General features: G+C 38.2%; 1 protein-coding gene across 1 annotated transcript in view; it reads left to right on the top strand.

Moving 5' to 3' along the window:
• LOC589343 (integrin alpha-9) overlaps positions 1-15,381 on the top strand; it is a gene marked incomplete at its 3' end in the record, with an annotated part of 84,573 nt that overhangs the window by 36,880 nt on the left and 32,312 nt on the right. Inside the window, exons 3-4 of the mRNA XM_011664950.2 lie at positions 8,757-8,893; positions 11,554-11,669. Coding sequence (XP_011663252.2) covers positions 8,757-8,893; positions 11,554-11,669 — 253 coding nt within the window. The remainder of the gene's footprint in view (positions 1-8,756; positions 8,894-11,553; positions 11,670-15,381) is intronic.

Below are 15,381 nucleotides of genomic sequence, written 5' to 3' on the forward strand. Positions count from 1 at the left end.
CTCTTCAAATGCCTTCATATTTTAAATATGGCACGTAACATCGTACAACATCGGGACGAATTTTGTTGCCACATGCTGTGTAGTCCCATTTACATCTTTCTGTGTACAGTGCTTGTAAATTTACCAAGACTGGGCCAAATTTCTTATCATTTTGATGATTCCTGAACCTTGCAGTACACATCAATATGCTACATGTAGTGATCAACCTTTTCTGATCGATTTCACAACGTTTCTTTTACAATGCAATCGCATGACCAGAACTCAACTTTTTCTTTAAAACGAAGTACCAATGTATAAATTACTTTCATTACCTCATTGTCGAGCTGTCCCCCGATTAGCATGATGAGTATTTATTTCCTTTTAGATCAAATACAACAAATAACGAAAAATTGAGGCGGTCCGAAAAGTGGATGGAAAAGGGGACGCGAAACAAGGATTTAATTGCATTTGACCTCGAATGTTATTGCCCTCTTGAAGTTTGTGTTAGGCCCTTGACTCCGTTTCCCGACAAATATTAGGAAGGTGTTTCATTTCAAGCTCTTCATTCAAGTGAATTAGAGCTTTAACAAAAATTAAAACAAAGTTCAGGTGGAAGAGGTCATTGGAAGTGTCATGATTTAAGTGAAATTCGTGGTCATGTCAAGAGTTTTCACACAGATTTTGATATGATAACAGTTGGTGATGATTTATTGATGATTGATAAAGTGAATACAATGTTTAGAAGGTGTTTTATATCAAACTCTTCGTTCGAGTGGACATTAACCAAAGATTTCAGCTTGAAGAGGTCATTGAAAGTGTCAGGATTTAAGTGAAATTGGTTGTCATGTTAAGAGTGTTGATTTCGATTATAATATAACAGTTGATGATTATTGATGATTTATCATGTAAAATCAATGATAAGTAGGTGTTTCATATCACACCAGGGATCACACTCTTCGTTTGAGCGGACACCGCCCAACGATTTCGGGTGGAAGAGGTCATTGAAAGTGTCATGATTAAAGTGAAATTGATTGTCATGTTAAGAGTGTTGATTCAGATTATTATATGATAACAGTTGTTGATTGATGATTTACCGATGATCAATGTTTGCAAGGTGTTTCATATGACACTCTCCGTTTGAGTGGACTAGACCAAAAGGTCCAGGTGCTTGGAAGTGGTCATTGAAAGTGCCATGATTAAACTGAAAGTGATGTCCATGTAGTGGATTTAGATTGGGTATGGTAACAATGATTGTTAATTTATTGATGATTTCTGGTTACCTGACTGGACTCCAAGCAAGTGTATACACCGACACGTTATATCACTCCTCTTCGTAAATAATGAATTATTAAAAGGTAATTTTGTCATCACATCGTTGTCTTAAAAATCCCATCAAATATCAGTGTAACATTATTTTAAGATCGACATAATGGATTATAAACAAAGGCTGAATTTTGGCACGACTAAAAGTTGTAGGATAAAGTTTCGATGAAGATTTTTTTTATTTACATAAAGAAGGTATCAAATACAGACGCGTACTCGCCAGTATGGCCACTACAATAAACAGGAAGAAAAAAGAATAACAAAGAATAAAAAGGAAGAAGGAAAAGGAAAACAGAAAAGTTGGCTAACGTGGGATAAAGAGGCGTGAAAACAGGACTACTTTTGTCTATAAATAAAAGTGTATTTCCGTTCGAATGATTCAATTTTAGAAAATATTGTTGACCTCTAAGTGGTACCCAGCAGAGAGAGTCAGAGAAATAAAATTCCTACAAATTGGTATTCTAATCATAAAGTGAAACTAGTGGTTAACACTATTATTAAAGGTCGTCTTGAGTTTAATACGAAATATGGATTTCGATGCAGTGTTGGTTCTAGAAGGGGGCTCGGGATCAAGCCCCCCCCCCCCTCCCCCATGCCATTGTCTTTCGTGATTATACTTGAATTCAAGCGAGGAACATGTAGAAAATTAATTCGAGAGCCCCCAAACACCCTAACACGCCCCCAAAAATATATGTACATGTACATATATAGTTCGATGTAAATTTCTGTCAGCCATTTCAGGCTCAGGCAAATCCTTGGGCAGATGTCATGTATTGAGTACTTCAAGTCTTAGAATAGATGCGCAGATTTCATAAGATTTTTATGGGATTTCAGTCTTGGGTCATTTTATTTAAAGATGGCCTTTAATCCAACCGCAAAATACCATTCATCCTATAAATGCCATTTCTTTCCAGGTAGGAAAACTGATAGGATTAAAGGGGGAGTAGTTATTTGATATTGTGATTTGCGTTGAAAATACAAGAGTATTTTTTATAGCCAGATGAGCATGGTTGCGAATTCCGCCAGAAAATGTTTTACAATGATAATATTTAAAAAGAAAATACAGTGTTTAATGTCCAAGATAATAAAACAAATATAATGTAACGATGAATTAAAGGCTAAGATAATTAAGATTAGCATCGCTAACATTTTTCGCTGACAAAGTTCCTATACTTGAAATGAAATGTTGTGAACAAGCTATAAATTGATGCGAAAATGAAAGTCACTTTCTATGAGAAAACTATTCTATCTCTCTGCTGCATGCAATTAACAGATCATCTGGAATCAATTGTTTGAGAAAACAACACAACCCTTTCTCACTATCAAGCGTGGTATACCGAAGCAAATTTTGTTTGGTTGGTTCTTTCTTTCTTTTATTGTTCCACATTCCACGTAACATAATAAAACAACGATAGACATGTGACATAGAGAAATAATATCGTGAAATATGGGGAAGCCATTAAGGAGCAAAGCTTGTATATTATAGGTTCCCGAATATAATTATATTGCAACTGAATTCGATTATCATACTCACAGCAATGAAGGAAGATGTAACAAATAGTCACTGACACATTGCCATTATGGATAGCATATAAGCAAAGAAGTAGAACACAGAGAATACCTCCATGTAGCAGTGGGGAGATGTTTGCAAACCATTTGTAATACCTTTAAAAGTTGAATTGTTTTCCGTCTTGCGGGACGTAAATTGGGATCGACAGACACATTACCCCAAACGTTCGGTCCCATTTATACCCTGTCACGTCGGTGAAATCAACTGCCGATGTGATGGGTCAACGTCGAGTAATACGAACTGTTGATTCAGAAGTTCTCCGCAGAGCGATTCTATACTCGTAATGATGAAGGTTCGGTTCTGGTAAAGATGACAGATAATGCTTGAGCTTTCTCATCGTGTTTTATCCGAATTCAAAAAATGTGTCATGAGGGCAATTTATATAATGATTATGTATCCCCCCAACAACAACAAAAACAAAAATGCATTTATTAAACCCGACTTGGTTAATATTTGTTACCCATTTTGAAACTGGTAATTATTCTATATGTTGACCCTAAAAGTACATTATAACTCAAGTTGGTTCAAGAAAATGCCCAAAGTTGGTAGGAAACATACATGTAATTGACCTCGTGCTGGCGAAGGCAAGTCATGGATGAAGTCGTTAATTCGTTACTTATATCATTTTTTTTTCACTAACGGAGATGGGCTGGTGTGGCAAGGGTGTTTGTATCATTATTTTGCTAAATTTTCTTCCCACTATCCCTTCCCAACTACCTGTATTTCCCGTCTTATATTCAAGGTTTTATGGGTAATATAGGGGTGGACGGGGGCACCCCGACCCCAAGTATATGAATTACACAGTTACGCGCTACCACTCAAGCTAATTCAAGACGATTGTAATCATACACTCTAAAAACTGAAATGTTAAATCACCATTTAAAAGCGCCAAGGAGTGACCACTCTTTCAAATTGTCAGATTGTTTCTTTTAACCTGCTAGATTCAACCTTTATAGCGTTGGATCCAGCATGTTAAAAGTTTGAATACCATTTAGAAAAAGTGGTTGCTCCTCGGCCCTTTTAAATAGTGATTTAACATTTCAGTTTTTAGAGTGTACCATTTCATATTTACCTGGGAATGCAGGTTCACATCGTGTTTTAACATGTTAAACTTAGAAATCATCTGTTTTTTATATTTTGCATTCATAAAAGATAAATGCACCTCCAACGCCTAAACGTTTCCAAATATTGACCACTAGAGGATCGTGAATTAGGATACATCGAGCACTGCCCTATTTCATACCCCATCACAAGGGTGTCAAGCGATATGCCAATATAACAAGTTGTTGACCTTTGACCTCTGACCTCTGACCTCGATGAGTAAAATCGTCCGCTGCCTGTAAAGAAGCCGTTACTGTCAGTGACAATGCATTGCTCTTAAGGTCTTCTTGCAGGCAGCCGACGAAACGCAGTATGATTTAGAGCAGGTTTTTTTAGTTTTGTGGTTTTTAAGCTTCGCATTTTTGACAGGCATTGCTATAACTTGTTGAAGATACATTATAAATATTTCTTTTCATTTCGGGAATGTTCTGTTGATTTTGTTTGTGCTGCTTTGTTTTGTTTTGTTTTTGCTTTACTGGGGTGGGGTGTATGTACAGGTGTAATTGATAGTTGGGATTTTAAACACAATGTTACTCGCTGTCGTCAAATGGATTATAACAAAACAAATATTTCCAAGTAGTGCAACTTGTGTCCATGATGATACAGTGTACAATTCTTTATTATCCTTTACGTGTTTATCAAGGACTTGACTTGAAGTGTTAAGTGCCTGTGAGGCTGTGTGTTCTTCTTATCTTCTACTTCATCACCGTTTCCCCCTTTTCTTTCATTTTGTTATCATGGTATATCATTTTTCAAGAGGATGTTTCTGTATAGGAAAATCGACTTGCAGTACATCTGTACATTTATGCTAAACAATAAAGTTAACTTTGAATTGATGATCCGACATTTTATATCGGGCTTTAGTTTACCTCACCCTTTCATTGATGACGTAGGATTAGGGCCTATGTTTTTAGCTTTTGTAAGATGAGGTTTAGGGTTATGGTTAAGTGTTCTATTTGTTTCATATATTTAAACTAGGAATTTGATCACTTTGCAGGAAAGAAAAATTGACCTAGTGATACATGTAACTGTCGTCTCGGCATGTTTTGTACAAGTGTTAAATTTATCATTATGTTGAAGTGCGTTGGACTAAAAATGGACAATGTAAACGTGAAAAACAATCAACATGATTGTTCAGTTCTGTTATGGATTTTACTAGTTGGTTCGTATACGTATGTTGACTACATACATACGTTGAGTAGAAGTGATAAATTCAAGTAATCTCCACCATCTAGCGTTGAATGTAATAAATCCTCTTGCTTCCTGCGATAAGTTTGAAAGGAAATCTGTTTATTTGAGTGATTATGATTTTCTCGTTGAGAAGGATTACTAGTAATATTCAAAGAAGCGTGATTCCATGTGCAGATGTGGGGAGATGGCAACACAACAAAATGAAGTCGAATGAATGAAAGCACTTCACACTTTGTAATGTGTATTGTTTTATTAGCTTATGATTATTAAGAATATAATGATCATTATTATTTGTAGTAGTATTTTTTATGATAAGTGCTATTATTGTCATTGTTATTATAAATATTAAAATGATTAATTCGAGATTCGAACTATTAATATAGAAACTCAATATATTGATGGCCTTTTAAGCATGTGTAAACTATAACTACTCATTTCAAGGGATCGCTGTGCACACATTCATGTTCTAATTCATTAAACAGAGGAACCTTGTACTGTACAAGTATACCCCAACAGCAACAACAACAATACTAACACAAACGATGACCCTTTAAAATTCTACCCAATATAATCATAACTTGCATGTACCGTTACAATCGTACGCCTTTCATTTTAAGGGGAGGGGCACTCTCCATCCACCGGCTTTGGTCCTATGCTTTCAGGGGGCACTTTCAAAGGGCACTTTGTACCCTTGTCGCACCCGGCAACCCCCCCCCCCCCCCGCCCGAAAGACCGGTTCGACATCCTATCCCTGACGTTGCAGGTCAACTAACAATCACATGCGTTTGATGTCTGCGGTGATCTATTGTTTTACCCCAAATGACCCGAGTCGGGTTACTCATTTCCGCCTGGATTTGCAAAATGCAATTTGATCACCATTTATCACCGTCGACAGCCGAATAAAATGTATTCCTCATGGATTGTGGATGCTATTAACCAGCGGCGTAGCTACAGGGGGAGTGGGCACGTGCCCCCCCCCCCTCCCCGTCTCGAGTGGTGAACATTATATATATTTAGAAAGAAAATGCGTGAGGAGATATTAATGGAAGGGGAAGGAATATAAAATAAGACGTCGGGGCCACATCTCGCACCCTCCCCTTAAATTGTAGCCTTGTAAATGTGCATTTTACTTTCTGAGTAAGACTGGTGCCCCCCCCCAAATGGATCGCCCCTCACTACGCCGCTGTTGTTGGCTATGTACGATAATGATCTTTATGAGTAGTTACATTATTTGGATGATGAGTATTCGTTGGTGTCATCACATCCGTTCCTGTGACAGTTTCGTATAGCCAGGGTGTCACCACACTACCATGCTTATACCAGGGCATCTCACCTCCCTGCTTATACTACAATGAAACATCCAGATTGAAAATGCTGTAAAGTGGTTTGGAGCATTATTGTAGTCTGGAGAAGATCGAGTTCTGGGCAATGGCATTCACTTTTGATTGTCACTATGTTGTAATGAATTCGATGCAGCTAATATAAGGGCCTATCTAATCAAATAGGTTGTTATATTCATACGGGTATATTCCTATCGGGAAATAAAGATATGATAACTCATCATGGAAAACAGCTAGTATAATTTTGCCAATATGTTACAGACAGTGCTTTTGTCAGGTGGTTTTATTTACATCTTACTGCACTTGGTCGTACTGCAACCAAACATGAATTGAACCTGTGTGTAGATGGCTCAGGGATATACAATATTTAAATATAAATGGGGTTGAGCAAAACGCTAGCAAGTCTGCAATCTGTAATCTTGGCATTCGGAGCAGACGTCTGTCGCGTTCACTAAACATGTTTACCCATATGAACTCGATAAAGATGCCCCAAACAACTTGAGTGCCCCTCCGAGAAACGTCTCAACATCTGCATTCTTTTAAGTCGTCAATTTCCGACCTAGTTACGATCGCACCTGACGTTCCTGCACCCCTGGTATCTGTATCAACTTTGAGGGGGGGGGGGGTGGGCGGGGCAGGGGGCGGGGGGCGGGGGGCAGGGTACGTAACTGGGTTTGAGTAGTTGGCAGGCAAAAACTAGTCAGTTGTTGTGTCTGCTCATCTCCATGTTGTGACTATACTAAATGGCCATGCAGACAAGGCAGACTGCCAGAGCTCTGCTTAAGGCTTTAGGAATTGTGGTAAAAGTGTCAAATTAGATAATGTGCCTGCAGACCAGGGTTTGGGTGGATAAAGAAGTTGTACATTTAGGGCAACAACCTGGGAAGTAAGATCTGGAACTCTCGTAAAGCGAAGGTAAAATGTAATTTCTTGGAATGGCAAGCACCAATTGTGAAAACGTGCCCCCTATCGAATGGCGAAAATAAGTAAAGATGGAGAGAAAAATAGGGAGAGAGGAAAAGGAACTCAAAAAGAAGATGCCGTTGCCCCCTTTTACACCGCCCCCTAATCAAGGGCAGAGGGGTGACAATCCATAGTAGCGTTCCTTTCCTTAGATTTGCATCTACTCTAAATCGGTGGAATCCATTTCAAATTAGTGATTGAAGTACTCTTATGAGAGTGGATTCCAACTAGTTTTTAGTCAAATGTGACTCCCAGAAAAAAGTGAATTTTCAATCCTGTACATTATGAGAGTAAACATCGCTCACTCCGCCAACATAAAGATGCCTCCAAACCGACCGATTCTTAACTTTTTTATGTACTGTAGTGTTGTCGTTTTTCTTTGGTTTATTGTTGGCCTGCTTGGTCTGTGTCGCGTTGATGTTACTGGGGTATAAGGTGGATGTGCGAACGTGTTTTATTTTTAAGGGAATAAAAACGCAGTAGAATGGGGGCAAGCCATAAGAGAAGTTCCTACAACGTAAATGATGAAAGATTTCAAGATCCTGCTCGTAAAACCAGAAAATGATTAACCGAGGAAGGTATAGAGGTCAATGACCTGCCTTCGAAAAGAAAGGGTGGGTAGATTCGAAGTATATTTCTGCTTGCTTAAACTGGACCAGTAACAGAAACAGTCTTTACATTTTCCCTGCACCAGCAATTTTATTAGCCTTGTAAACTTTCATTTCATTTTCTGAGTAACATTGGTGCTCCCCTACCCCACCCCCATCGTTCATTGTCTCCTCAACTGGATGTATCACACTACCCCCATTGTGAATGCTAACAGAACCATAGGTCTCGTGAGGACCTGCGGATGCCTGCGTATATTTGGATAACGTATTTTACGTATGGATAACGTATATTCTGCGGATGCTTACGTATATTTCATCCGCAGCAAAATTTTGAGATTTTCAAAATTCCGCTGCGGATCTGCGTATGTCTGCGGATCCTGCGGATTGAATTACGGATGGATACGGATGCTTACGGATGATACGGATCCTTGCGGATGCTTACGGACTTTTATCCGTAAGCATCCGCAGCTACCGTAAGTGGCCGTGTGACTGTGCCATTATAAGATCAAACCATGCAGCTACAGTCTATTATCCCTGACTAGATTGAACTGAATTGATTTGTGTATCTTATAATGCTTGCGTGCTAATTTTCACTTTGTGTTTCATTTTACTAAAAAAACGTTGAATGTTTTCATCTCCAGCTAAACATTCATGATCTCATACTTTCTTTGATTTTTCCAGGGTCCTGGTAGGTGCGCCCAAGTCCAATTCTCAATACCAGCCTTCCATACAGAGACCAGGGGCTATCTTCAAGTGCAACATTCCAATGATACAAGGTCAAAGGCCAATATGTGTCGAGGTCAAACTAGATGACAGAGGTAAGCAACTTTAGTATAAAAAAATTGAAACAGAAAAAAGTGGCCACTATTGATAGGTTACACAGTGGAACTTGTCTATTAATTAAGGCCACCAGACAAAAGCTGGCAAAAGTGGCCATTGTAGACAGGTCACTTTTCTTGAACAAATTGGATTAGGTCAAGTTAAATGACAGAGATAAGAAACTTAGGAAGACAGTGTAGTCTTACCTGTCTATTGAGGCCACCAGATAGGTCATGACTTGAGTGTCATAGAGTAAACCCTTGGAAATAAATCAGTGTGTGTCGTAAAGTTTTAATGCTAGTAATGAAGAGATACACTATCGATTATAGTGAACAGAGAAAGCCGATCTCGGCTAGCACTTGTGCTAACTTTTAGTTTTCTTTTAGCAACAACTTGAACTTTTATATAAATGTGTTTTATGTAAGCATTAATTAAGCTTTTGCAGTAATTCCTTTTTTTGTACATTATGTACATTATGTACGGTTTGTATTTTATTGTTTTGCCTTGCATACTTTGTTTTATGATGTACATAGGCCTACATTTTGTTGTTGTTAATAAACTTCAAACTTCAATTACCACAACAAATTGTGGAAATCGTGTTCGAAGCGTTACAGTTACAACTGGCCAACAGCCTGCGTAAGAGAAGACATCTACTTTTTTTGCATTATGACGCTCTTAGTCTTAGATCCATTGTCAGTCTATTTAGAATATATAGTCTATTTAGAATATATAGTCTATTTAGAATATATAGTCTATTTAGAATATATAGTCTATTTAGAATATATAGTCTATTTAGAATATATAGAAAAGTCGTTTGTAGAATATCATGGTGTTACCAATTACCATATCAACCTATAATTTATTTCTTTTGAAGGAGATCGTGTTCTAAATTTTACACTTTTCGGATGCAACAGAACCTACTTTTTGAATTATGACGCACTTATCCCCATTATCATATCAGTCTGTTTAGAGTAGGGAAGTCATGTCTAGAGTATCGTGATGATACCCATTACTATATCAGCCTCTAATTCATTTATTTTGAAGGAGACCGTGTTAAAAATGTTACACTTCTTGTGCTAACAGGCTGCAACAGAACCTACTTTTCAGTTTTTAATTATGACGCACTTATCCCCATTGTCATATCAGTCTGTTTAGAGTAGACGAGTCATTCGTGGAGTATCGCGGTGTTACCCATTAACACACCAGCCTCTATTCTATTTCTCTTGAAGGAGGTCGTGTTTTAAATGTTACACCTCTTGCGCTGCAACAGTATAGGCCTACCTACTTTTTGCACCAACCCCTTTCGTCATATCAGTCTGTTTAGAGTAGACAAGTCATGTCTAGAATATCATGGTGATACCCAATACTATATCAGCCTATAATTTATTTATTTTAAAGAAGATCGTGTTCAAAATGTTACACAGGCTGCGACAGAACCTACTTTTTGAATTATGACGCACTTAGCCCCATTGTCATATCAGTCTGTTTAGAGTAGACGAGTCATTCGTGGAGTATCGCGGTGTTACCCATTATCTATTTATTTTGAAGGAGATCGTGTTCTAAATGTTACACCTCTTGTGCTGCAGCAGTACATACTTTTTGCACCAGCCCCATTGTCATATCAGTCTGTTTAGAGTAGACGAGTCATGTCTGGAGTAGTGTGGTGTAACCTCTAGAGAGAACAGGAGCGATTCCTGCCCGACTTCCGAACATCTTTCCCCTGACATAGCCGACGTCCGTTCTCTCTAAATGGTCGAAAGGTCACTGACTACACACGAATCCAGCTGCAACAGACAACCTTTAGACAGTGGTGTAGTTACAGGGGACACGGGGCCCCACGAGGCCCCCTCCCCACCCCCACCCCACCCCCCCCCTTCCATCGTGGAAGGGCAGGACAAGAAGAAGAAAGAAAAAGAGAGAAAGGGAGGGAACTGTCAAAATAAGATGATGATCCCCTCCTATATCCCCCCCCCTCCATTCGATGGCCGTGTAAATTCACAGAAATCCATCTATAGTAAAACTGGTCCCCCCCCCCCCCTATCCCCCACCCAAGATGGCAGTGCCCCCTCTATGCCCGAATCTACTTTCGGCTGCCAATATACATAATGTAGGAAAGGGGGAACAAATATTCCCTGTTTAGCATGCATACTGTTATTTAGTATCGTTATGCGCATAATTATAATTTTTAGGACAAGGTTGAACAAAAATACATTAATTTGTGATTACTTCTGGACATGTAGTTTACGGTCGGGAAAGAAGTCGTCAATATCATCAAATGGAAACACTTGTGTATTACTAGGTTTTAGAATCATCATGATTAAGAGATCAATTCAAATCTCCGTCACATGTATGTTTTCTCACTCGATCCCTGAATATTCTCATATTTCTATAAATTGCCCTCTTTCTCCCACATAATGAATATTACTCTATTATTATGCTCTCTGCTCGTATTCTAATTAAAACTTACCCCAACATTACCCCAGCGTTGAGCTTTTGTTCAAAACCGGGTTTAACAAAAGAAAATTGTCTTAGGTCTAAGTTTTTCTCTTGTTAAACCTGATCATAGAGCGCAGGTCTGGTTCAACTGAATTGATAGAATACGAACCTCTGTCATTCATTCTTGTGTTCAATCTTCCATGTATTTTTTTTTTCTTCTCAGGAAATGAGCGAAGTGCCCCAAACGCCCGCCCTTATTTCAAAGATGCTAAAGATAACCAATGGTTAGGGGTATCCCTCACCAGACAGAAGAACATTGGAAGGACGGGGAAAGTCACGGTAAGCCACCCCCATCATTTCGCCCCGATCCTTTCACCCCACCTCACCCCACCCCCTCCCACCTCTATACCTCTTATCAAAGCTCTCGGGTCATAAATCATTTGGAAATTGGATTTAAACAAAAATATAGAATGCATAGTTTGAAATACTTAAATACTCATCTGTAACAGCAGTTTACACGTTATTTGATATTGAGTGACGATTTTGACGAACATTTTTAATTTTATTTATATATTTGTTTTTTCTTTGACATGGAAATGGTTAATACGATTCATATTCTTGAAATCAATTAAATTCACTGAACTTTAGCGTTTACATTTGAGATGCAAAGATTAAGATTTTTTTAAAATACAATTAATATCTTGTGTTGTATCATTATACCTTTCCACAGTTAAGATTGGCTTAATTTGGATTAATAAGAGAAGGATTGAGGACAAAGGAGATATCATTTTGATGATTGTTTGACTGATTCCAATGTTGTGTCAAAAACTGCCCCATATTTTAAACCAGTCGAATATGATTATTAAAAACAAATTGTTATTATTAATGATTTCAGCCCGAAGCTCATCGTTGTTCAGTTTGAATTACCAATATTACATTGTGTTATAGATGTATTAACCTCTGTGTGAAACTGTGAATTATTTATTTCATCAATCTTGAATGCTCACGATATGTTCATTTCTTCTATTGCTAGACATTATTTGTGTAGTGTCATGTGTTCACAACAATCCATCGCTTTACAATATATTCTGCATCATAATATTGTAAAATGTCATTACAGTGGATGTGTATATTATATATCATGCATGCTATATACCCATTATATATTGCTTGTTTATCATGCTGTTGTAATAGATGTCGATTGGTATTTAACAATTGCACCTGTTCATGTTGTATGTAATGCTATATTCTCATTAATGACTGTATTCTTGTATTTGTATCAATGCTAAGTGTTTAACACTGCTTCCTTTATTGGCATCCTAACGATAGGTATTTCAAACGTGTACAAGAATACAATCTTTTCCGAGGAAAGAAATGTGCATGGAGGTCCAAAAGGGGGGGGGGGGGGGTGGTGAACAAAAGATCATGTGTAGACCAAATGAAAGTAAAACGAGACAATCTTGCATTATGAATTCTTCTTTCCCCCTACCCTAAATATGTTTCTTTTTTACTATATAAAGCTAATAAGAACACATTCTTTTCTGACCAGCGCTGTGCATGGATGTTTTTAAAAATAGGAAAGAAAGTAAAAAAGATCCTTTATAAACAAATAGATGTAAGAAAAAAAAGATACACTCTTGCAAATTACGAATCTCTTCTTTCCCCTACCCTAAATGTGTTCCTTTGTACCCTGTGTATCAACGTGTTACGTTGGTAACTGTCGTACCATCACCCCGCTCATACATCACCACCATCATCATCATCATCACCACCCCCAACACCACGGCCACCCCATCTTCAACCGTGTAGGCTTGTGCGCACCTATGGGCTAACGCTTACTACAACGATGCCATTCTTCCCAATGGTGTTTGCTACACTGTGATGGCTGGACTTAACTATAACTCGGTCACTAAGCAACGCCCTTGCCTCAGTGGTAAGTCTAAAATATTGCCTGTTCCCGATCTAGGCATGCTTCCAAGATGCGGAAATTCATAATTTGATATGCGACTTGGGTTAGGGTGAACCTAAGGCATGGGTAAGTTAAAATCAATATAAGGGCTTGCCGCTAATCTTGTATTTCGTTTTGAATTTAATGTCACTCTCTATAGGACATGCCCAGAATTAGATATCACCTTTTTAACATTTTGCAGCAGTCGGAAGAAGTGTCAAAGAAGTTAAGAGTTATCTATCCCCAAGTCATATTCGGCAGTTGACTTAACTTACCGAAACAGATCAGAATACTTGCCGCTAAGATCACGTGCTCCTTTAGCTTGTCGGATACGGCATTTTGCATAGGCTATGATATCATGAACTATTAAGAACACGAGAGTACCTATGTACGATCCTTGGGGAACCCCATACATTTTGGGGGAGGGTGTTGAATTTAGTGTACTGGTAAATGAATTGGAAGTTATAGAGTGATACAGTAAGCCCTTATAGGACCGTCTAAATTCGGCTTTGGTGAATCAGGTATCCCTCCTGCATCGTGGTGCACCTTCTGCATTGAGCAAGTGGTTCTCTTGCCCAACAAATCGTTCTGAGTGTTGCACGAAGATTGGTCTTGCACGGTGGTTGGTCCTGTCTAATGTCTATGCCCAACATCTTCCTGAATGTTCGTTTGGTGTCGTTGTCCAAGGTGTCTCGACACTATGAACATGACGGACAAAGAAAGAGGACAAAATATACAGTTCCTCATTCTACCCTCAACAATTGCTGAAGTAGACAAAAGAACATCCATTCACTGCTATTATCATGTAAAAATGTGTAGAACAGGTGAATATGCATGTGACACCTGTTCTACACAGTTTTACATTATAGCAGGGAAGGGATGTTCCTTTATCTACCTGAAGAAACTGTATATTTTGCCCTCTTTCTTTGTCCGTCATGTTCATAAGTATTATGTAACGATGCATGTGTCTCGACTCTTGTCCTGCATGTCTGGTCTAATGAGTTGTTACTGTCTTAATACAGAGATGTAGAAATCCACTCTCAAGAGTCATATTAGGAATCACTTCGTTCTGGAGTTGAATCCATTTCAAATTAAAGTGCAATATATTAAAGTGGTGGAGCGAAATCAATCTTTTGGGAATGAATTCCACTGTTTATTGTGGACTTCTACTCCAAAAACGAAGTGATTGTTAGATGACTATTTAATGAGTGGATCTCCGATTTTCTATAAAGAGAGCACCTTTAATTGTTTCAATGTCTGTGGATTGTGTCACTAACTTCAAAATATTCGGATATTCTGATGATGAGGTGTGGAAATCTGCGTTATCAAATGCACTTTTAGATCAGTGATGCTATTTGGAATTTTTTATCGACTCCTCTTGTACTTGAATATAGATTTGTATCAAGATAAAAGTGATTTAAAAAAATGGCGCGCAAATTCTCTAGCCATACAAATCATGCATCTGTCACATTAATCACAAAATGATGCCTTTTGGCATGTTTGGGCATCAACCAAGTATATTTCATACGACTATTTTCTTTTTTCAATGATGAGGAACATGAGTTCTGTATTAAATCTGTTTAATGAGCTCCCCGTAAGTCTCAGTTGCACCAATTAATGCAGTATCTGTGTATTACTTGTCGCCATGGAAAACAACAGCAGATAATTCAAAATACCCTGTAGTAGTGCTTTGATAACATATGAATTCCCACCTCTTGGCAATAATCTGAATTTGTCTTGCATGTTACCTTTGACATGTTTTGCATGGAACCTCGCACTGCACACCTTGGTATAGAAAGGGTTAAATTTGGACGGTACGTTTGACGTTCCCATGCCTCCTACCATGGATCTAATGAGTCCTCCCAAAATCGACTTGAAACGGTAGGGGACTTTCTAAAGTTTGTTTTTAATTTGTTTATAAGGGATTTTCCTGAAATGGTAGATTCCAGACAGTTAGGACAATTTTCTTCTCAGGAACAATGATCACAAAGACTTTCGAAAAATTTGAGTAACCTTCTCCATCACTATTAAAATATGCGCATAAAAATATAACAATTGTATCTCGTTATCAGAACATGATTTATGCAAAGTATTTACAAGAGG

This window comes from Strongylocentrotus purpuratus, unplaced genomic scaffold (assembly GCF_000002235.5).
Source record: "Strongylocentrotus purpuratus isolate Spur 01 unplaced genomic scaffold, Spur_5.0 spur5_scaffold_19, whole genome shotgun sequence".
Taxonomy (NCBI): Eukaryota; Metazoa; Echinodermata; class Echinoidea; order Camarodonta; family Strongylocentrotidae; genus Strongylocentrotus; species Strongylocentrotus purpuratus.